The sequence below is a fragment of the Ceratotherium simum genome, chromosome 14 (genome assembly GCF_057802395.1).
Source record: "Ceratotherium simum simum isolate JZ-2026a chromosome 14, ASM5780239v1, whole genome shotgun sequence".
Classification (NCBI taxonomy): Eukaryota; Metazoa; Chordata; class Mammalia; order Perissodactyla; family Rhinocerotidae; genus Ceratotherium; species Ceratotherium simum.
This window is the reverse complement of record NC_141913.1, coordinates 39,209,205-39,233,298: the sequence shown is the minus strand read 5'-3', so window position 1 is coordinate 39,233,298 and position 24,094 is coordinate 39,209,205. Positions and strand designations below refer to the sequence as shown.

The following is a 24,094-nucleotide window of genomic DNA, read 5'->3' as shown; positions in this document are numbered from 1 at the left end:
GGTTGGCGAAGCGAAGAGCGCAGGCGCTACAGGTCTCCGATAGGGGCGCGAGCAGTAGTCGGACGTCAGCGAGCAAGCGCAGCAGGTCCCCGGCAAGGGACGCGCGCCGCTGCGGGACTCAGCACGCAGGCGCAGGGTCCTCCCTACTAAGGGCTGGTGCCGGCGCGGTATTAGCGCGCAGGCGTCCCGCCGGGGGCGGAGCCCAAGAAGCGGGCAGTGTATTTCCGGTTCCGGGAGCAACGAACGGCCGCGGCGGCGACAGCTACCGCTTGAGGAAGAGGCTGCGGAGGAGGAAGAAGAGGAGCAGGGCAAGGCGGGAGTCACAGGCGGGACCGTTGTCATGGGTCCGCGAACCTAGAGCGGCGGGAGCTACCGGCCCGGTGCCGAACTGGTGAGACAGTCGTGGGGGTGGAAGTGGAGAGCGCTGAGGCGGAGGATGGGGAAGAATTGAGGCTCAGAACGCTGACGGAGAGGAATGAAGGGCCCTCAGGCCCATGAGTGGGAGGAATGGCGGCGTCGGAATATTGAAGGGGAGGAATGGGGAGATTTAGGCGGAGGGCGGGGAGGAATGGCACTCAGAACACTGACAGTTGGTAGTGTCGGGATCCTAGACGAGGACGGAGAGCAATGGAGGAGGATTCGAACGCTGAGGGGAGACATCGGGGCCTTTCAGGTTAAGGAGAGACAAGTGAGGGTTCGGGACGCTGAGGGGGAGAATTGAGGGGCCCTCAGGTTAATGAAGGGGAGAAAAGGGGGCGTTGCGATGCTGAAAGGGAGGGAGGAGGGACCCATATGGAAGACGAGGAGAAATAGGGAGTGAGAACGCTGACAGTTAGGGATGGCATGATCCTGACGCAGGAACAGAGAAGAATGGAGGCTTCGGAATGCTGAGGGAGAAGCCAGGGTCTCTCAGGCAGAGGAGAGGAAGGGAGGAGGAGGACGCTGAAGGGAAGGAGTGAGGGAACTTTTCAGCTGCAGAGGAGAGGAATAGGGAGGTTTGGGGGCTGAGACTGGGGAGTAATTGTGGTTCAGAACACTGACAGAGAGGGGAAATAAGGGAGGGGAGGCTTTTAGGCTGAGGAACAGAAGGAATGAAGGCCTGTTCAGGTCAAGGATATGGAGGAGTTGGGGGCTCTCTGGCAGAGGACATGGAGGAGACCGGGGCAGTGACACTGAGGTAGCAGGATAAGAGGACATCAGATAGGGAAGGAATGGGAGGGTTAAAAGACGTAAAGAGAGCAGCTGGGAACTCCTGGGTCAAGGAAGGGAGTGAATAGGAGGTCAGAACACTGAGGTAGAGTACTAGGACCTCAGTCTGAGGACGAGCGGAATGGGGGCCTCTTGAGCTGAGGATGGGACGAATGAGGCCTCTCAGGCTGAGGATGGCGGGTATGGAGGTTTCGGGGTGACAGACAGGAGGAATAGCAACCAGTGGGTCACAGACAGAAGACAGAGTGTCTCCTGGGCCCAGGACAGGGAGAAATGAGGGGGAAGGATGAAAGGTTCCTAGGTTGGCAGTGGGGAGAAATGATGGGCTCTCAGGCTGAGGATGGGGAGGAATAGGGGATCAGGATACTGAGGAATGAGGACCCTTGAATTGAGAATGGGGCTACCAAGTCAGGAAGGGGGAGGAGTGACAACCTCCTGGGCCCAGGACAGGGAAGAACGGGGGTTTTCTCTTCCTTATATTGGCCAGTTGCCTGTGGCAGGTCCTAGGTCTTGGGCAAGCATTAATAGATACAGTGGTTTGTGTGGTCTTGGTCACAACAGGTCCCCTCCTAGAGCCTTGGTTTCTCCCATTGCCTCCTCCACGTTGCAGGGTGCTGCTGCTTCCCGTGGCCCCAATGGCTGAAGACTGGCTGGACTGCCCAGCCCTGGGCCCTGGCTGGAAGCGCCGTGAGGTCTTTCGCAAGTCAGGTGCCACCTGTGGACGCTCAGACACCTATTACCAGAGGTACTGGGTGGGTTGTGGACAGAGTCGGTGTAGGTCTGAGCCTGGTTAGGCAGGGTGAAATCAAGGGGTGTGATTAAATTTATGGGTGGGGTTAAAATTAGGTATATACAGTCAATCTTCATTATTTGCAGATTCCGTATTTGCAAATTCGTCTACTCCCTAAAATTTGTTTGTACCCCAAAGTCAGTACTCACTGTGCTTTCATGGTCATTCGTGGATGTGCACAGAGCAGCAAAAAAATCTAAGTCACCTGATGCATGCATTCCTAGCTGCCGTTGAATGAGGGCCTTCTCATTTCAGCTCTTGTGCTGTAAACAAGTGTTCTTTTCACAGTCTGCTTAATACCATGTTTTTCTCATTTTTGTACTTTTTGTTGGTGATTTTGCTGTTTGTGATGGCCCCCAAGCGTAGTTCTGAAGTGCTATCTAATGTTTTAAGTGCAAAAAGTTCATGATGTGCCATAAGGAGAAAAATATGTGTTAAATGAGCTTCGTTCAGGTGTGAGTTGCAGTGCTGTTGACTGGGAGTTCAATGTTAATGAATCAGAAACACTGTATATCTAGAAAGAAAAGAGGAAATATGCCTATTTGTACATGAAGCTGCTCCAGAAAGTGCTAAAGTAACATCTATAGTATGTGATGAAGCCAAGGAAAAGGTAAAAAGTGGCTAGATTTGTGGATCTGTGAGATGTCCAGTGAAATAAAGTGTAATGGACAGTGTTGTGAGGCTGAAAGCCAAGGACATTGACAGTCGTGTTACCCAGGGTTAGGAAAATGTTAAACCTATCTGAGCTAGTGCTGGCTGGTTCACTCATTTCAAAAGGTGATAGATACATCATGAAAAATGTTACATTTGTGTGCAAGGCAGGTTCTGCAGATGAAGTTTCCAGAAGAATTTTAAAAAATACCTGCTAAGTGTTATTCGGGAAAAGAGTTATGTTGAAGAGTAGGTTTTCAGTGCTGATAAGACTGGCTTGTTTTACCAAGTGTCAGTGCAGATAATCAATGATCATTCTATAGTAAAGTAAAGAAAAGAGTTTTATTCGTGACAAAATTGAGGATTATAGCCCAGGAGTCACAACCTTCAAAAGTGAAGAAAGTGCCCCGGAGAAGAGCGGTTTTTGGCACAGTTATATACCACTTCAAAACAAAGATACATACATCAAGCATGACGGACACATTCCTTCAAGGGTTCAAGGAGCACATACACAGCAGATCAACATGACTCTGGTGTCATGGGAAGGGAGACTCATCTTCAGAGAATACTGACATCATAAGAAGGGAGGCATTTATTCATTATCTTCAAAGAGTACATTCCTTAGGGTAATAATTAAAACAGATGTGCAATGTACCTTTGACAGGCTGTAAGTGGGGCTTCTCTGGTTCAAATAAAATTCAGGCCAGATCAAGTTTAAACCAGAATGGCTTCCCCGTATACTTCAATATATAAAATTTCTTAAGTCAAAGGACATTGGCAAAGGAACCTATGTAACACAGAGGGCCTCCAAAGCTCCTGGCTTTAAGTCATTCAGAGGCCATGCAGTTCATTATTTGTAAGATGGGTATATTAAATAGGGTGTCTTTAAACAGAAACACATAAAACAAGGTTACATATTGATCACTTGACAAAAGTGTTGTGACCAGAGGCTTGCAGGAACCTAACTTGTAGTTCCACTAGGAGCAGTTGTTTTGTATTTACTAATGTAGTGTTCAAGGTGACTTTATAGAACGTAACTACCGTGAATAATGAGAATCGACTATAAATATGTAAACGTACATGTTTATCAACAGTTTATGCTTAAAGATTTAAGGTGTTTAAGGATATATTAGTGATATACTTATTAAGTTTTTTACACTCTTCCTGGACTGTTTTTATATCTAAGTTGCTGTTTTCCTGGAGGAATATAGTAAAATTATAAATACAATTACATTTGTTTATATTTAGTTGTAAATTTATTTTCATATTTGCAACTTGGATAAAACTTTCAAAGTTTATAAGTGTAATTATCAACAACTGTAAAAGATCAGAGATTTTACCCTAATTAGGGCAAAGTAACAGGTGGGTATGTCACAGTTTTGTGGATGCTGGTAGGAGATATGAGACTCCTAGGTCAGAGATGAAAGACAGTTTACTACTCACAGCAATAGCAGTATCCAGAATATCAGTTTTGTGCCAGTTTCCCTAACACCAGTTCCCAGAGGGTAACATGAAGAGGGCTAACTACCACCTGCACATACACTAGATTGTGTTGTAGGAAAGGAACCCTGAGTTTAAGGAATCTAATTTTTTATAATGTTAGGACGGTAAGGATGCCTTCCATTTACTGTGGAAGGAGACCCTATCTCTTATCTTCCAAGGCTGTTTGCTCTACAAACATCCTTGAAAAGACAGTTCATAACAAAGGACAACCAGTGCCACTCTGGCAAGACATGCAGAAATGCAGGAGACCTGTGGAGTATCATCTCCCAACACCACTTATTTATACTTTATTTTGTATGTAGTTGCATTCATTTGTTTACACATATATTTGTGTATGTACATTTATTTACATGTGTATTTTTCAACATTTGTTTATTTAAGTTTACTTGTTTATATATTTAGTATGTGATGCTAACATATTTACATGCTGTTTGATATATTTGTGTTCCTATTTGTGTTTATTTTCACCTATATAGAATACCGTTAGTAGCATATGTTATAAATATGTGCATATTTATTTGCATTTGTATTATTTATTAGTGTTCGTGTACATGCTGGTATTTATACACCTTTTGTATTCTTGCTGTTCAGGGTTATTTGTACTAGGGCCTGATGAGGGCTCCCAGGCTGGTCTCAGGCTGCCTCCTGTATCCCACCAGCCTGCAGGCCTCTTCAACAGCCCAGTGGGAGGATTATGTGGGTGGAGTAGTGGTGGCTTCAGCTGGGTATCAACTCATCCTGGCCCACCCCCAGCCCTACAGGAGACAGGATCCGAAGCAAAGTTGAGCTGACCCGATACCTGGGTCCTGCGTGTGACCTCACCCTCTTCGACTTCAAACAAGGCGTCCTGTGCTATCCAACCCCCAAGGTACTACACAATGCGGGGTACCCAGGCTGGAGTGGGTGAGCCACCTAACACCCACCCACTGACCTACAGTCTTCTTGCCTTTGCTCTCATCTCTAGGCCCATTCCTTGGCTGTCCCCAGCAAGAAGCAGAAGAAGCCTTCAAGGCCAGCCAAGGCTCGGAAACGTCAGGTTGGACCTCAGAAGAGTGAGGTCAGGAAGGAGGCCCCAGGGGATGAGACCAAGGCTGACACTGACACAGCTCCAGCTTCGCTCCCTGCACCCGAGTGAGTGTTGGCCCAAAGTGAGCCAAGTGGGTGAAGGTTGTGGTTGGGGGTGCACTCAGGGCTCTACACCCATGTTTCCCATCCCAGGTGCTGTGAGAACTGTGGAATTAGCTTCTCAGGGGATGGTATCCGAAGGCAGCGGCTCAAGACGTTGTGCAAGGACTGCCGAGGTGAGTGGACCCTAGGGTACTAGGAGATAGGAGCTGGAGCAAGCCCGGTGTCAGGCTGGAGGTTGAATGTGGATGTCAGGGCAGAGGCAGTGGATGAGGTCAGGTATCTGATGCTCCCTTTACACTTCTCTTCTTCCCTCACCCTCCCCCCAGCGCAGAGAATTGCCTTCAACCGGGAGCAGAGGATGTTTAAGGTAAGCACTACCTGCCTCCTCCTCACAAGTGTGTGGTGGGAGCAGGATGTGGTGGGGGTTGATGGAGGGTCTGAAGGAATGGTGATGGATCCACAGGGTATCAAAGTCATTTTGTAGGGAGCTGCCATGGTCAGCAGACAGTAATGGGAATTAGTAGACACAGCGATGAGGTTAACAGGACCAGTAGACGTTGTGATGTCCTCCATGATGCAGCTAATCAGTAATTATCAGATACAGTGATGAGGCCAATAGGGGACTAGGAGACATGGTGATGGAGGCTAATGTGGGATCAGCAGACACATGAGGGGCAGTGCTCCTAGAGCCACTCTGCCTGGGCCTGTGACCTTGCCCCACCCATTCCTGGCAGCGAGTGGGCTGTGGGGAGTGTGCAGCCTGCCAGGTAACCGAGGACTGCGGGGCCTGCTCCACCTGCCTTCTGCAGCTGCCCCAAGACGTGGCCTCGGGGCTGTTCTGCAAGTGTGAGCGGAGACGGTGCCTCCGAATTGTGGAAAGGGTGAGTCGGGCAGGTGGGGTGGGCCCAAGGCTCACCCCAGCCCCTGGCCCTCAAAGCCCTGGCCCTATGCATCACCCCTCTGGTCCCCCTACAGAGCCGAGGATGTGGAGTGTGCCGGGGCTGTCAAACTCGAGAGGACTGTGGCCGTTGCCGAGTTTGCCTTCGCCCTCCCCGCCCTGGTCTCAGGCGCCAGTGGAAGTGCATCCAGCGGCGCTGCCTACGGGTGAGTCAGGCTGGAGGGGCCAGGGCTGGGGCAGAGCTCATTCTGCTGTTGAAGTTGCTGCTGCTGCTGCTTCCTCCCAACCTGGCCTTGCCCACCTCATGTCTTCCTTTCTTTCCCACCCTACGCTCACCTCCCTGGCCCCATCTACCTGCCCCTGTCTGCCAGCACCTTGCCCATCGCCTCCGTTGCCACCATCAGCGATGTCAACGACGCCCTCCCCTAGCTGTGGCTCCCCCTGCTGTGAGTGCCCCACCCCCCCACTCCCGCCTGCCTGTCCAACGCATGCTTCTTGCACAGGGCGGGGTCTTGTGTTTGCCCAGTGCCACCAAGCCCAAACTACCCTTTTGGCTTTCTCCCAGGGTAAACATGGCCGCCGCAGGGGAGGCTGCGACTCCAAGATGGCTGCCAAACGGCGTCCCCAAACCCAGCCACTGCCTCCACCTCCCCCATCTCAGCCTCAAGAATCCCCAGAGCTGGTGAGGCCCTGGTGGGCAGGGGGAAGGCACAACCCTAGCTTCACCCAGTACCTGCCCTGACCCCACCCCATTTGCCTCTGCAGCACCCCAGAGCCCTGGTCCCCTCGCCACCTGCCGAGTTCATCTATTACTGTGTAGACGAGGACGAGCTAGTGAGTGGCCCCACCCTACCTGGACAAGCCTAGACTTTCCCAGGGCACTTGGTTAACTCTAAAGACGCAGATCTTGCAATGGGCCTAAAAGGGACCAGCAAGGCACAGTAATGGGTACAAGTATGGGATGGGCAGACAATGGGGGAGCAACTAATATGGGATCACCAGGTGCAGTGACAGTACCTGATGTCAGATGGTCCAGCACTCTCGTGGGGCAAATAGAGGGAGAACTGGCACAGCGACCAGAGTTCACGTAGGCTGTGCAGACGTATAGGCACACTGATGGGAGCTAAGAGAGGGTCAGCAAAATCCTGCTGGAAGCGGGGATCAAAGACATTGTATTGGTAGCTGTTGGAGGACTGGTAGGTAGAGTGATAGATAGTGTGTTGGAGCAGCCACAATCCTAGTGGTATCGAGGGTCATCCGGTACAGTGATAGTGCCTGATGTTGGACTAGCAGACACTGAGGTGTGACTAGTGGGGAGTCAGGTTAAGACCAGTGTGCAACCCAGTGCCCTGTGATGGGGCTAGTAGAGGAGCAACAGGAACAGCACTGTAATAGTCCTAGTGACTGTAACCTGCATTTCTCCTGTCCTCCAGCAGCCTTACACGAATCGCCGGCAAAACCGCAAGTGTGGGGCCTGTGCAGCCTGCCTGCGGCGGATGGACTGTGGCCACTGCGACTTCTGCTGTGACAAGCCCAAATTTGGGGGCAGCAATCAGAAGCGCCAGAAGTGTCGTTGGCGCCAGTGCCTGCAGTTTGCCATGGTGAGTGGGGCAGGGTCAGGTGGGCAGGGTAAGTTGGGCCAGGGCCCCCAGTACCTGGGGGTGGTGGGTTGGGCAGGTCAGATGGGTCCTACAACTTCAGAGCGATGGGCAAAAGCAATGGGTTTGGCCAAGGATGAGCAGACATTGTGCTGGGGTAAATGAGGAATCTGGGTGGTTCTGGCATTGCTAGCAGGAGGCAAGCAGGCTCAGTGTTGAGGGGCTCATATGTAAGCAGATTCTGTGCTGCGACTGATGAGGGATTAGCAGGCACGTTGATCAGGGCGGGGTGGTGTGGTCAGTCATTGCACCAGGTGGCCATAACACTCCATCGTTCCTCCCAGAAGCGGCTGCTGCCAAGTGTCCGGGCAGGGTCTGAGGATGGGGCAGGGTTGCCCCCACCTTACCCTCGTCGAAAGAGGCCTAGCTCTACACGACGGCCCCGTCTGAAGCCCCCCTTGGCCACGCCGACAGCCCGACCAGACCGTGCCCAGACTCCAATGAAGCAGGAAGCAGGCAGTGGCTTTGTACTGCCCCCACCTGGCACCGACCTTGTGTTCTTACGGGAGGGTGCAAGCAGTCCTGTGCAGGTGCCTGGCCCTGCCCCAGCTTCCAGAGAAGCCGTATTGCAGGTGAGGGCCCCACCTTATCCTGCTTTTCCCAACCCCACCCAGCATCATGCCAGGAAGCTGGGACCAAGTCTGCTGCAATCCTCCTTCACGCAGGAGGCCCAGTGCCCTGGCCTGAGTTGGGTTGTGGCCTTACCCCAGGTGAAGCAAGAGAAGGCGGATGCCCAGGAAGACTGGACACCGGGCACAGCCGTCCTGACTTCTCCTGTATTGCTGCCTGGCTGCCCCAGCAAGGTGGGGGTCAGTGATGAGTGGTCATGACAGTGGTTTTTGAAGAGAGCAATAGGTGTGCTGATTGCAACCTCTCCACAGAATTACCCTGCCTGTCTGACAGATGCCCCATCCTCCCCAGGCAACCAGCTTTGCTTGCTTTGCTGCCCAGCTAACAGAAAAATGGAAATCTGTGAGGAATGAGAAAAGTTTGTAGGCAGAGAGCTAGTTTTTCTGTGCTGAAGTGTGACTGGGATTTGTCAGCACAGTGCCAGATTGGCTGATAGAGACTCTTTCCTCAGGCCAACCCTGTCCTTCTGACTGCTGCCCGTTTCCCACCTCTCTCAGGCAGTAGACCCAGGCCTGCCACCTGTGAAGCAGGAGCCACCCGACCCTGAGGAGGACAAGGGAAAGGAGAGCAAGGATGACTCCGCCTCTGACTCGGCCCCAGAGGAGGAGGCAGGAGGGGCTGGCACACCCGTGGTCAGTGCTGGGGGACACCTCACCCTGCCCTGACCCTGCTTTAGCTCCACCGACCACGTTGACCCATGATATTAATTCTTTCCCAGATCACGGAGATTTTCAGCCTGGGTGGAACCCGCCTTCGGGACACAGCAGTCTGGTTGCCAAGGTGTGCCCCGCACAGTGAGAGGTGGGGATGGGGTGGGTGCCGGTCAGATGTGGGCCCTGAGTTTTGAAAGTACAGCCAGCAATTTGGTAGGGTGCAGTGGGAAGTAAAGGCCCCATACCACTGCACCAATCATCATCAGTGAGGGGATATGTGTAGGACCCTAGAGATTTCTCCTGAGGTCCAGGGCAGGGCTCTCCTTGGGGATATGGTGGGGGAGAGGACTTGGTGCCCTGTGATGAGATTTGAAAGAAAAAGGAAGATAAGGAAAGCCTGGTCCCCATCTCCCTAAGAAAATCCAGCAGGGATCAGACTTAATATATAAATTTTTATTCAGAGAATCATCATTTGGGGTCTTGAAGGACTTTGGAGTCTCCAAGAGATGACAAGGTGGGCTGGGCAGTGGTAGATGGGCAGGAGACCTGGATCTGTGAACTTGGGCTAGTCTTGCACCTCCTGGAGTATCCTCTGTGGAGGGGGTTAGGCTGTGTTTCTTGAGCCTTTCCTGAGTCTGTTGAGGTTATTAACAGTTTCAGCTGATGTACAGCACTGTCCCTGCAGGCCTGGCAATAGGACAAAGGATAGGTGCCTACAAGGACTGGGATGGTGGGAGGAGGACAGGGAAATGCTGCTTGCTGCAGAATGTTGACAGGCCCTGCACAGAGCTACAGACACAGGCAGCGTAAACTGTTGGCCTAAGCACCTGGATTCATTTATTCCTACAAACTAGTTTCTGCAAGCCAGAAACTCCTCCATCTGCACTTGGGCAGTTACAGAGGTGCTGACTGAGTCTCTGCTGGGTACACTGCAGTGTGGGAGATAACAGCAGTGAATACAATGACCCTGGAAGGCTTATCCTTCGGGACACAAAGGATTCCTGCCTTCATGGAGCTTATAATCTAACTGGGGAAACAATGTCTCTACGCATGAAATCATTACATACTAACAGAGGAGGTAATGACGTGCTACGTTGTTTGTAATGGAAGATTTTAGAAGAGAGAGAAGGGATAATAAAGGGGAAATAGATTGTGGACACAGAATAGTAGGCAATGGTTTTGTGATGCTCCATTTGGCACACAGTGAACTTCATTCAACATACAGACCTGCTCCCTCTCCTCTAGGTCCAAGGACCTTAAAAAACGTGGAGCTAGAAAGCAGTAGACTGGAGGCTTCTGCAGACTGTAGGATTCAAGGTGATATTTACAGACCGACTTTATGAGAGACAACACTGATCTACTCAGAGGCTGGACCATAGATCGGGGGGCTTATGTAGGAGTCAGTAGGAACTGGAAAACCTACCACCAAACCAGAGGAGCAGGCCTGTTCAGTACTTTGAGCTTATAGAGGAAGTAAGCAGAAAAGGAAGAAAGACTAGAAAGTTGGTGCATCTGCTCCAACTGGTGCAAATCCCAGGACCCTGAGTGTGACAAGAAGTGTGAATATTAAGGATGGGGGAGCTGGGGTGGAGGATGGGATATAATTAAAGCCACTACAAAACAGCGTGAACAAGCCACCTTCATAAATGATTTTAAATGGCTTCTGGATGAGACCTGGCAGTATCTCTAAACATTTTCTCAGGGAGACAGCAATTGAAAATGTAATGTTAATAAATGAGGAAAGGAACTGCTATTTGGTGAGTTCCTCCTATGGACCTAATGTATTTAATCCTCAAAACAGTCTTTTTATGAAGACGTTGATTTTGCCCATTTTTACAGATGGGAAAACTGAGACTCAGAGAAATTAAATAACTTGTCTAGTGTAAAACAGCTAGTATTGATAGAGCCTAGAGTCAAACCCAGGTTATAAAAGCCGTGTTTTTTAAGCCACTAAACTGTAAACTGTAATCCTATATTCGATAACATGTAATAATAACAAGTTTCCCATGACCTTGAAAACAAGGTGGATTACTCTAAGCATTTTTAACAAATCCCTTACACTGCTGCCTCTAGTGAGGTTTAGGGAGTGCCATGGCTGTGGGCCACCTTGTCAGAGCATCCATGCATCCAGAGACTGGGTTATTCCCAGGCCTTGGGTGCTGTGTAGGATTCTTCAAACCCTGAATGGCATCCTTCCCCACTGGCTGCTGTCCATTTTGCTTGTTACCCTCCCTCCCCCTCTTCAGGAAAAACAGTCTTCAGAAGTAAAGCTGCCAGCCTGGCTCATCTTCACTGACAACTTGCATCCCCTGCCCCTTGATAACCTTTGTGCCTGGTTTCTTCTCTCAGCCCATCTAGTAGGAGTCTGAGTTCCCGCTTCGAATCTTGCCTAAGGGCCAGTCTTGGCTCAGCCCTGCCTCACTGTCCATTTTTCGTAAAGTGCCAAAAAGATTAGATTGTGATTCTTTGCTTAGCCAGCTTACATGGCTGAGACTGAGTGCTTGCCTCCTTAAATTCTGTAGCCTATGTACTTCTCTTGACTTACTCCAGTCCCAGCCCTGCAGCTTTAGATAATTCAGATGTAGATTAGCCATTTCCCTGCTGTGACTCATGATACAGCCCTCTGCCACCCTCCTCTGCATCTTCCTTTGCCTCCCCCGACCTACTTCAGCCAGAGTCAAGACTGGATCATTTTCTGGTATTGTTTTGCTCCCCCCAGGATCCAAACACCCAACCCTAGTATTCTGGTAATTTTGAAAGTGATGTCCTAAAAGTGAAATTTATTTGATTGGCATTCTGACTCATGAGATGAGAGTCTGGTTACCATGTTTACCATGGTTCAGTCAGAAAAGCAGCACTGCTAATATAAAGATTTTATATATATATATACACACACACACACATATATATATTAAGGGATTTATTATAGGGATTTGACCTTAGGCAGTTGTGGGAGCTGGTTAAACAGGCTCTGTGAGGCTGTTATCTTTGCATCTAATGCTGGAGCTTGAAGTCTGCAGGGCAGGCAATCGGGAAGGGAAGATGGACATAAAGTGTGGGAGACCAAGGACATATTGGCGCCCACGAGCACGAGCTGGAACCCACGAGGATGGCCTGGAACCCATGTCAGTCTCTCACCACCTCCAACTTCGATGATGTGGGTGTCCTGCAGAAGAAGCTGGTGCCCTTCATCACAGAGTTAAATATGCGTCTGGCCCGGGAATTAGAGAAGCTGAAGGAAGATTCCGGGGAAGGTGGAGCAGCTGCAGGCCTGGCTGCAGGCCTGCCTGCTGCCCCACACCAACGAGGTGAGCCAGCAGATATATGACAACATGTGTGAACTGCAACAGCGCCTGGTGCCCCTGCACCAGCCTTTCAAGTGTAAAAACAGTATGCTGCTGCTTCACTTCTGCCCTCCAATTATCACGCAGAATGTCTCTGGTGGCCCATCCTAACTGGAAGCATACAGGGAAGGGAGTTCTGGGAAACATAGCCTAGTCAAGGTGACACGTTACAAAGCCACCCTGCCATGAATCAGCTCCCAAGGGTCTCACTGCTCACCTGAGGATAACTTGATAAAGCTACGTTGCTGAAAATGCAAAGCTGAAGACCATGGATTTCATGGTGACCCCAGCAAGTACAGAAATTCTCTCAAGCCCACCCAGAAAAAACTTGCTGGTCTCGGCTATTTTTGTGTCATTCAAGTATTGAGAACCCAGCCCATGGTAGGCACTGTACTTAATACTAGGATACAGGAATGAGAAAGATATAGTCCATACAATTTTATTAAATGCATCAATATGTATTACAAATGGTGAATGGATTTCCAACTTTATCATGGAATTTAGTGGTGAAAATAGAGAATTCAGGAAACTATCAGGAGGACAGCCCTTGCTTGAACCTTGTTGGGGCACAATAGGAATTGGAAATAATATGGTTTCTATGTCTCAGCTGTTGTATTTTAAAGTTATTTTTAAATGATTTATATTGTCCTATTTACTGATTCGTATACTTAGTGTTTCTTTTGGGAGTGTCTTGATGGTGGTAACAGTGTTAACGGCCTCTGAGAAACTGGGATAGTGGGTGGCAAGATCAAGGTCAGGTTCCATCCAAGGGCCTTGGGTGAATCTCTCCTCTAGGCCTCCGCAGGGATTTGGCTAAAGGCCAAGGCTTACCGCGGCGGGCGGCGGGTCGGCCCCTCCCAGCTCGAATAGGCCCGCCAGGGGGCGCCGGGACCGCGGTCATCCCACCGGAGCTCAGAGACGGCGGCCCTGGGGCGTGGCCTCCGCCCGCCGACGTTTCCTTGGGCCAGCCCAGAGGGAAGCCGAGTCCCCCTCACGTAGTGGTAAAACAGGCAAAACCCAACCAGAGTTAAAATGTCAGGCTCACCCGGGGTGAGGTGGCGGCACGACGAGCTCGGGACCGACGATTGGACGTTCGAGGGCAGCCGGGTGTCGCCAAGAGTCGGCTTCCCACGCGCCGAAAACTTCGACGGGGCCCTCCGGGCAGTACGATCTTGGGGGTTCCTGATCCGGTTCCCTGAATCTCAGCGGCTTCGCCCAAACCGCGCGGCGGGCTTAGGGCGTTTTCACTGCCTCCCATCTTCCCCAGGGGTGTGATGTGAGGGGCGGTTCCTCCCAGGCCAGCCGGCGGGCGAGGTCCCCGTGGGACGCGAAGATCAAGGAACTGGCCCTCAGGACTCTGTCCAGGGAACCGAGCCGACCGTCTAATTTCTGTCTTTTTTGTTTGTTTCAGGCTACGTAAACTCTTAGCAGTAAATGAAAATGAGTATTTTACCGAACTGCAATTGAAAGAAGAAGCATTATAGGAGAAAAAAGACAAAATAATTATTAAACGAGATTATTAAAAGAGAAGAGAGACATTATTTTGTGGCTGAAAAGCTGAACCAGCAATTCAGGAATTGGAATCCAAATCTAGAAACGTACCACATACAAAATCTGAAGTGGGTGGATCACAAATGATTAAGGAATGCTAATTTACAGTAAATTGCGGCCTTAAGACGGGATACATAGTTGTACTTTGGTTATTACTACACGTCAGTGACTAGGTACTGTTTTTTTCCTCTGCTCTAGTGCTGTATGCTCAACCCGGCTTGAGAAGGAGAGTACCAAAGTGTCATTCTTAATTGGCTTTTAGGTATTAACTACCACCTAGCTCTTAACTGGAAGTACAGCTGTGGTCTCCACCTGTGCTGAGGGCCCCTTCTAGGGTCCCTGATCTGTGTTGCCTGTTCCCCTGCCTGGGATCTGGATTCTCAGGGCCTGATTACCTACCCTTCTCATCCCATGTCCTGATCCTGGTCCACTGTGACCCTTGACTCAGACTCTTGGTCTTATTTTACCCAGCCAGGTTGTGTCACTGCACTACTGGCCTATCTGATCAGCACCCCCATCCCAGGGTACCCTGAGTCTAAGCCCTGGTTTCTGCCCAGTGTAGTAGGATGATTAATAACAGACGTATCATTACTGGTTAGAGATATTGTGAGGGTCAAAAGTTTTATGTGTGAAAATACCTTGCAAATTACTGTAAAGAACTACACAAATATAAGGTTGTCCTGTGATGATTACTACCGTCATCATAGAGATGGCCACAAAATTTAACCTCCCCACAAAATGTCCACTAACCTTTCTCATGCTTTTAGACCGATTACAGGATATAAATAGCAAAGTCAATTGGAGTATATTATATCTTCGCTTTCACTTCGGGTAAAGGAGGCTTTTTTCTGCTGTTCTTACGATTCGTAAAGGAAGGGAGCAAGGTTGGCCGGAGGCCTGGCCAAGGGCGGGGTGAGGACTGCGCAGACTCAGCTCCTCGGCTCCGGGAGGAAGTCGCGAGTGCCGGCGTCTGGTCACCATGGTGACGGGACCAGTTTCCGCCTCACCCACCTACTCCTCACTCCGAGACGTGCACCATGGCAACCAGATCTCTGTGTTGCGGAAACTGGTTCCGTAGGTCGCCACGGTTGGAGAACCGCGGCGGACGCCGCCCCCATCCCGAGGGGACTCGAAAATGTACAGCCAGCGGTTTGGCATCGTACAGCGGGAGGTTAAGGGCCCCACTCCCAAAGTGGTGATCGTGGTAAGCAACGGGTGTGTGTGCGAGACCCTACCGCTTTCTGCCTCTCCGGGCACGGCACTGCAGGTCTAGCGGAGCCCAACCTGACCCCTAGCCGGGGCTCTCTCAAGGGGAGCAGGTGCGTGATGCAGTGGGTTGAATTTTGAAAGAAGGAAGAATAAGGTCGTTCACCTGCTCTCGTATTCGTCTCTCCCGTCCACCCCGCGTCGGTTATAATATTTAGATTCTGTATTTGGAGAAGTACCACTTGGGATCTTGGTTTTCAGTCTCCAAGACTGAAGGAGACCGTGTGTCACGGAAAGGGCGCTATGCCAGGCAGCAGGAAATCTGGGGTCTAGGCTGGCCGTGATTTAGCCGTATGATCTTGGGCTGGCCCTGCACCCCTAGGAAAATCATCTGTGGAAGGAAGATTGGGCTGTGAGGGGTTGTGAGTGGTTGTAGAGCTCTTCCTGTGCTGACTCAACCATACAGAAGTGTCCCTGCAGGCCTGGAAATAGGACAGTTGGTTACTTCTAAGGTGGTAGTAGGAGGCCAGGAGAATGCTGCATGCTGCAGAATTTGATAGGTTCTGCTCAGAAACCACAGACATTTGGTCCGTGCGCCTGGATTCCTATGTTCCTACAAACAAATTTGTACAGGCTAGAAAACTTCCATGTGTAATTAGGCAATGATAGAGATATTACTTGAGCCCCTGCTGTGTGTACAACACTGTGGGAGATACAGGGGTGAATACAATGACCATGGGAGGTTTACCCTTCATAAGAAGTCTGCTCTCTGCCTTCGGGTTGCTTATCATCTAGTTGCAGAAACAATTTGCTCCTGTGTAAAACCGTTAAAGGTTAACACAATAGATAGCAATGTGCTATATTGTCTGTGATGGCACTTTATGGAAGAAAGATCAGGGATAGTGTAGGATACAGTTTTATTATGCTCTGTGCACATGGCAATTCTTAGTCAACTTATAGACCTGCTCCCTCTTCTAGGTCCGAGGACTGTAGGATCTGGGTCTGGAAATCAGTAGACTGGAGGGTTCTGCAGACTGTAGAGTTCAAGGTGGTAATTACAGACAGATTTCATGAGGGACAGAAACTTATTTACTTGGGGTTCTGTATCTGAACACAGAGCTCAGGGGCTCAGCTGTTGCTCAGGTGCCATTACTTGTGTTGGGAACCAATAAGGAACAGGAAAAAAAAATTGTCACCAAACCAGAGAAGCAGGCCTATTGAATAATACATTGAGCTTATAGAAGAATAAAGAGGAAAAGGAAAAAGTCAGAGTTGGTGCATCTCACATGTCGGAGTGTGATAAGTGTGGATATTAGAGGTTGCAGAGTTGTGGTGGGGGAAGAATTAAAGTCACCAGAGGTGAGACTTGGACACTAAACATTTCCTCCGGGAGAAAGCAATAAAAGACGTAATGTCTGCAGTAATGGAGAAGCGAAAGGAGCAGCTCTTTGGTAAGTTCTGCCTAGGGACCCAGTTATTTAACTCTCAAAATAGTTTTTTAGGAGGATATTTGCTCATTTTGACAGATGAGAAAACTTAAAGATGAAGTAACTTTATCAAGATCACTGTTAGTAATGGGTAGAGTCTAGACTCAAACCTAGACTGTAAGACATTGTTATTTAAGACTTTAAACTGTAATGCTAGAAACTATCATTTGAGATGTTAACAGTAACAAAAGCCTTCAGTGACCTTGAAAATACAAGGTAGTTATTAAATCTTTTGTTCTCCTGACTTTAGCATGGTTTAGAGTTGTAACGTCCAGTTTGGTGGCCGCTAGCCACACATGACTTTTGAGTACTTGAAATGTGCCTAGAGTCACATGGTGAAATGATAATATTTTGTATATACTGGTTAAATAAAATATATTATTAAAATTAATTTCCCCTGTTTCTTTTTACTTTTTTAAATACAGCTACTAGAAAATGTTAAATTTCAGATCTGTTTTACGTTATATTTCTATTAAAACATGTGGATTTTGAGTAATGCCAAGACTGTGCATGGATTGCTATCACCTTGTTGTTAGAAAACTCCAGGTTGTACCTTATTCATCCAGAGAGAGACTGGGTCCTTCCTGACCACAGAGTCCTGCATAGGATGCCCCAAGCCTTAAAGGGCTTCCTGACCCCCTGGCTACTGCTCAGGCTGTGTCTCACCACCCTCCACCTCCATTCCCCTCTTCAGTCAAAATATACCTTAGAGCCCGGTTCCTGCGCTGACAACTCAAGACAGCTGATTCTCGATGACCTTGGTGCTTGGTTCCTGTTCTCAGCCCATATGTCTCCTGGGAGCCTGAGTTCCTGTGTGTATCATGACCAAGGTGTAGTCTTCACCCTGCTTTGCTTCATTATCACTGAATCTGCATTCATAAAATGCCATACATATTAGAGAATAGTAGTTTGTTAATTAACTGGCTCTAAGCTCTAACTAGTTATGATACAGTAGTTCCCCCTTATCTGTGGTTTCACTTTGCATGGTTTCAGTTACCCGCAATCAATCGCGGTCTGAAAATAACGCTACGTCACAATGCCTACCTCATTCACCTCACTTCGTCTTATCACGTAGGCATGGTATTATCTCATATCATCACAAGAAGAAGGGTGAGTACGGTACAATAAGATATTTTGAGAAAGAGATCACATTCACATAACTTTTATTATAGTATGTTATAATTGTTGCATTATATTTAGTTATTGTTGTTAATCTCTTACTGTACCTAATTTGTAAATTAAAATTTATCTTAGGTGTGTTTGTATAGGAAAAAACATAGTATATATGGGGTTCAGTACTATTCAGGCATCCACTGGGGATCTTGGAACGTATACCCCACGGATAAGGGGGGATTACTGTATGGATTAGCTCCTTCCTGTGATATAACATCCAACATCATCATCTCTCTCCAGTCCGCCTCAGCCCTGCTTTATCTTGTTCAACGAAATCTAGATACCTATATGTGTGTCCTGAACCCTGAATCTTTTCATCAGACGATCTTCAAGTGTTGATTTACTATCCCCAGGAGACTCCTTTACCAAGCCCCAACCCTAGTATTCTGGTAATCCTGACAGTGATGTTCTAAATCTAAATGATCAGATTGACTCTTTGCCACATGAGTTAAGAGTTTTGTTGCTTTGAATCAGCACCCCAGAGTCGCAATATTCACCTAAGGATGACTTGGTAAAACTGGCTGAAAATTCAAAGCTCAAGAACACGGATTTCATGGTGGCCCCAGGATGAGCAAAAATTGCATCCAGGACACCCAGAAACATTATTTCTTTCCTTCATTCATTCGTTCATATTGAGAACCTGATACTGGTAGACATTATGCTCAATGGTAGGAATACATAAATGAAAAAGATATAGTCCATGTGATTTTATTAAATGTATCAATATGTATTCAAATGGTATATGCATTTCCAACTTTTTAAGTTGGAAGTTTGTGTAACAAGAATATATTTACAGAAATTCAAGTTACCCCAGGATGTCAGGAGCACAGCCCTTACATTAAACTTCTGGGCACAATAGAAATAGGAATCAAGTTCTACCACCAGTTTTCTTTTTTCTTCTCTTTTCCTTCTTTCCTTCCTCTCTCCCTCTTTCCCTTTCTTCCTTCTTAGTAAAGAGTTTTCATTGTCACAACTCATTATCTATATCCCATATAGTTAGATAGTAGCCTCTTTTAACTGAAAGTATTTTGATGGTGGTAACTGTGTTGTCTACCCTGAGAAGCAATGTGGGCTAGGGGGTGGCAAGATCAAGGTCAGAACTAGAAGAACTCTAATTCTTGTACTATCTATGTGTGCCTTTTTGAAGCACCTTGGACAAATCACTTAATGTCTCTTGGTTTGACTAGATAATCTATAGAGTCCCATTCACATTTTTAACTTTGTAATTCCATGAACTTTTACTCAGATGGCACTGGAGAAATATTTTAGACTGGTTTGATAACATCTTAGCTATAGGCTCAAAGAATCAAACAAGTTACACCTTAGGCACATAAACTGCAGTTGTAGCAGGATGTATTAGTTTTACATACCCAATTTTATTTAGTGTGAGTATGAGGAGGTCATGATTAATTGAAAATAAGCAATTGACTTTGGGTCTATCATAAGTGATAGTTGTTATTTGTTTCCAGAGAGCCAAGCCTCCCAAAGGCCAAGGGGCTGAGCAACATCTGGAAAGAATCCGACGCACCCATCAGAAACATCATGCTATTTTGGCTTCTATTAAGTCAAAGGAGCGAGATCGCTTGAAAGTTGAGTGGGACCAGCACAATGACCGCAAGTTTGTGGACAGTCTTGTGAAAGCAAGAATAAAGGATGCCATGCAAGGCTTTATCATTAACACTGAAAAAAGAAGAAATAAGTAAGGCTCACAAACCTGGTGACTCAAGACTGTGAAACATTCCTAAAACCACAACTTGAGACCAATCAAAAATCAAGTGAATTTTTATAGTCAGGATCATGGCTGACATATTCATATTCCTACCAAATCAGTAGCTATTGCTTATTTATATTTTCATTTGTGATAAGCTACGTTTGATAGAAAGCAAAAGAATATATTGTTTCATATTTTGTTACTCTAAAATGTTCATTTTACTTTTGTTGAAGATATACATTACATATCTCGTCTGTATGTGATCAAATAAAATATGGCAGTCTCTTTATTGCTGTAAATGGCAACTAGTCTTATTTTATGGAAGATGCAATGATCTTTTCCTTCTTACAAAATTTGTGATTAAACGTACTTCTGAAATCAAAATTAATGAAATAAAAGTCAGTAAAATGATGCGTGTGGCATGACAGTTTTAATTTTTTGTCATTTTGTTTCAGACTGCGTGAACTTTTAGCATCAGAAGAAAATGAATATTTTACTGAAATGCAATTGAAAGAAGAAACAATTGAGGAGAAAAAAGATAGAATGAGAGATAAAACCAGATTATTAAAAGAGAAGAAAGAAAAAGAGAGACAGGATTTTGTGGCTGAAAAGCTAGACCAGCAATTCAGGTAACGATGTCAGAAAAACACACACACGGAATCTGAATTTAGCATATTAAAAAAGATTAAAGGATGCTAATTTGCAGTAAAGTAAAATCTTAAAAGGGTATACACAGTAGTTGTACTTTAAAACTTGGTAATTATGTACACATCATTGAATAATGCAAGCACTGAGGGTTTTTTTGTTTGTTTGTGGTGAGATCCCTTAAGATCTACTTTCTTAGCAAATTTCAAATATACAATACCATGTTATTGCCTGTAGTTACCATACTGTACATTAGATTCCCAGAACTTATTCATTCTTCTTATAACTGAAAGTTTGTATCCTTTAACCGATATCTCCCCATTTTCCTCACCCTCTACCCCTGGGAACCACTATTCTACTCTCTCTTTCTGTATATTCAATTTTTTTTTTTCAGGTTCCACGTATGAGTGAGATCATACAGTATTTATCTTTCTCTGTCTGGCTTATTTCACTTAATATAATGTCCTCCAGGTTCATCCATGTTGTCTCAAAGGTGGGATTTTCTTCTTTTTTATGCTGAATAATATTCCATTGTATATATATAAAACACATTTTCTTTGTTCATTCATACATCAGTGGACATTTAGGTTGTTTCCATATCTTGGCTATTGTGAGTAATGCTGCAGTGAACATGAGACTACAGATATTGAGATACTGATTTCATTTCTTTTGGATATATACCCAGAAGTGGGATTGCTGGATCATATGGTAGTTCTATTTTTAATTTTTTGAGGAGCTTCTGTACTGTTTTTCATAATGGCTGTACCAATTTACATTCTCCCTAACAGCACACAAGGGTTTCCTTTTCCCTACATCCTTGCCAACACTTGTCACCTCTTGTCTTTTTGATAATAGCCATCCTAACAGCTGTGAAGTGATATCTCATTGTGGTTTTGATTTGCATTTCCCTGGTGATTAGTGATGTTGAGCACCTTTTCATGTACTTGTTGGCCATTTGTATGTCTTCTTTGGAAAAATGTCTATTCAGGTCCTTTGCCCATTTTTAATCAGATTATTTGTTTTGGTTTTTTTTTGCTGTTGAATTGTATGAGTTTCTTATATAGTTTGGATATTAACCCCTTAAAAGATATATGGTTTGAAATTATTCTCTCCCATTCCATAGGTTGCCTTTCCATTTTATTGATTGTTTCCTTGCCGTGCAGAAGCTTTTTAGTGTAATATAGTTCCACTTGTTTACTTTTGCTTTTGTTGCCTTTGCTTTTGGTGTCATATCCAAAAAAATCTTTGTCAAGACCAATGTCAAGGAGCCTTTTCTCTCTGTTTTCTTGTATGAATTTTACAGTTTCAAGTCTTATGTTTAAGTCTTTAATCCATTTCCAGGTAATTTTTGTGAATGATGTATAAGGGTCCAATTTCATTCTTTTGCATGTGAATATCCAGTTTTTCCTAGGTGATTTATTGAAGAGACTATCCTTTTCCCATTGTGTGTTCTTAGCCTCCCCGTAAAAGATTAGTTGACCATATATGCATGGGTTTATTTCTGGGCCCTTTATCCTGTTCCATTGTTCTATGTATGTGTTTTCATGCCAGTACTGTAATGTTTTGATTGCTATAGCTTTGTAATGTAGTTTGAAATCAAGTGTGTGATCCCTCCAGCTTTGTTATTCTTTCTCAAGATTGCTTTGGCTTTTCAGCGTCTTTTGTGATTCCATACAAATTTTAGGATTTTTTTTATTTCTGTGAAAAATGCCAGTGGAATTTTGATAGAGATTGCATTGAATATGTAGATCACTTTGAGTAATATGGATATTTTAACAATATTGATTCTTCCAATCCAAGGACAAAGGATATCTTTCCATTTATTTGTGTCTTCATCTTCTTTCTTCAGTGTTTTATAGTTTTCAGTATATGGGTCTTTAACCTCCTTGGTTAATTTTATTCCTAAGTATTTTGTTGTTTTCGGTGCTATTGCAAATGGGATTGTTTTCTTAATTTCTTTTTCAAATAGTTTGTTTTTAGTATATAGAAACCCAACTGATTTTTGTATGTTGATTTTGTATCATGCAACTTTGCTGAATTTGTTGATTGGTTCTAACAGTTTTTTGGTGGAATCTTTAGGGTTTTGTAAATATAAGATCATGTCCTCTGCAAACAGACAATTTTACTTCTTCCTTTCTGTTTTGGATGCCTTTTATTTATTTATTTTTTTTCTTGCCTAATTTCTCTGGCTAGGACTTCCAGTACTATGTTGAATACAAGTGGTAAGAGTGGGCACCCTTGTCTTGTTCCTGATTTTAGAGGAAAAGCCTTCAGCTTTCCACTGTTGAGTATGATGTTAGCTTTGGGCTTGTCATATATGGCCTTCATTGTGTTGGGCTACATTCCTTCTATACCTAATTTGTTGAGAGTTTATATCATGAGAATATGTTAAATTTTGTCAAATGCTTTTTCTGCATCTATTGAGATGATCATATAATTTTTATCCTTCCTTCTGTTAATGTGGTGTATCACATTTATTGATTTGTATGTATTGAACAATCCTTGCGTCCCAGGGATAAATCCCATTTGATTGTGGTGTATGATCCTTTTAATATGCTGTTATGTTTGGTTTGCTAGTATTTTGTTGAGGATATTTGTGTCTATGTTCATCAGGGATATTGGCCTGTAATTTTATTTTCTTGCAGTGTCCTTGTCTGGCTTTGATAAAATGAGTTTGGAAGTGTTCTCTCCAGTTTTGGGGAAGCATTTGAGAAGGAGTGGTATTAGTTCTTCTTTAAATATTTGGTAGAATTCACCAGTAAAAGCCATCTGGTCCTGGGTTTTTCTTTATTGGGAGATTTTTTATTACTGATTCAATCTCGTTACTCGTTATTGGTCTTTTAAGATTTTCTATTTCTTCACGATTCAGTCTTGGTAGGTTGTGTGTGTCTAAGAAGTTATCCATGTCTTCTAGGTTATCTAATTTGTTGGTATGTGATTGTTCATAGTAGTCTCTTATGATCCTTTGTACTTCTGCAGTATCAGTTGTAATGTCTCCCCTTTCCTTTCTGATTTTCTTTATTTGAATTTTTTCTCTTTTTTCCTTAGTCCTGCTAAAGTTTTGTCAATTTTGTTTATTTTTTCAAAAAACCAGCTCTTGGTTTGATTGATCTGTTCTATCATTTTTCTAGTCTCTAATTCATTTATTTTTGCTCTGTTCTTTGTTATTCCTTCCTTCTGCTAACATTGGGATTAGTTTGTTCTTTTTCTAGTTCCTTGAAGTGTAAAGTTCAGTTGTTTATTTGAGATGTCTCTTTTTTCTTAGTAGAGGTGTTAATCATTATCATCTTTCCTCTTAAATCTGCTTTTGCTGCATCCCATAAGTTTGGGTATGTTGTGTTACCATTTTGTTTGTTTCAAGATATTTTTTAATTTCCCTTTTGATTTATTCTTTGACCCATTGGTTGTTCAGGAGTGTGTTGTTTAATTTCCACATATTTTTTAATTTTCCAGCTGTCTTCCTGTTATTGATTTTTAGTTCTATACCATTGTGGTCAGAAAAGATACTTAATATTATTTCAATCTTCGTAAATTTATTAAGACTTTTGTGACCTAACATATGATCTGTCTTGGAGAATGTTCCATGTGTGCTTGAGAAGAATGTGTATTCTGCTGCTATTGGGTGAAATGTTCTGTATATATCTGTTAGGTCCATTCAATCTAAAGTGTAGTTCAAGTCTTGTGTTTCCTTATAGATTTTCTGTCTGAATGATCTATGCACTGTTGAAAGTGGAGTATGAAGTATTGATATCCTGCTATTACTGCATTGCTGTCTATTTCTCCCTTCAAATCTGTTAATATTTGCTTAATATATGTAGGTCCTCTGATGTTGGGTGCATATATATTAACAATTGTTG

General features: G+C 45.4%; 2 protein-coding genes across 51 annotated transcripts in view; both read left to right on the top strand.

The window, feature by feature from the left end:
• Positions 1 to 226: 226 nt before the first annotated feature.
• MBD1 (methyl-CpG binding domain protein 1) lies at positions 227 to 14,899 on the top strand. Of its 50 annotated transcripts, none has more exons than XM_087439211.1 (18): positions 259 to 391; positions 1,820 to 1,954; positions 4,907 to 5,021; positions 5,118 to 5,284; positions 5,372 to 5,454; positions 5,608 to 5,648; positions 6,016 to 6,162; positions 6,257 to 6,385; positions 6,551 to 6,625; positions 6,745 to 6,861; positions 6,945 to 7,013; positions 7,613 to 7,780; positions 8,122 to 8,409; positions 8,503 to 8,640; positions 8,965 to 9,099; positions 9,186 to 9,247; positions 10,366 to 10,437; positions 12,141 to 12,257. In XM_087439211.1, the coding sequence occupies exons 2-17, from the start codon at positions 1,845 to 1,847 to the stop codon at positions 10,403 to 10,405; spliced, it is 1,884 nt and encodes a 627-aa protein (XP_087295337.1). In that variant the 5' UTR covers positions 259 to 391; positions 1,820 to 1,844; the 3' UTR covers positions 10,406 to 10,437; positions 12,141 to 12,257. The 50 variants fall into 50 exon arrangements, 48 of the variants coding, with proteins under 48 accessions (XP_087295323.1, XP_087295326.1, XP_004422586.1 ...); XM_014781417.2 differs by having other exon boundaries at positions 9,186 to 9,268; XM_014781418.2 differs by having other exon boundaries at positions 12,134 to 12,256.
• Positions 14,900 to 14,998: 99 nt separating this feature from the next.
• Positions 14,999 to 24,094, top strand: part of CFAP53 (cilia and flagella associated protein 53) — a 45,229-nt gene continuing 36,133 nt past the window's right edge. The window contains exons 1-3 of the mRNA XM_004422527.3: positions 14,999 to 15,219; positions 19,351 to 19,580; positions 20,048 to 20,221. Coding sequence (XP_004422584.1) covers positions 15,151 to 15,219; positions 19,351 to 19,580; positions 20,048 to 20,221 — 473 coding nt within the window. The 5' untranslated portion in view covers positions 14,999 to 15,150. The remainder of the gene's footprint in view (positions 15,220 to 19,350; positions 19,581 to 20,047; positions 20,222 to 24,094) is intronic.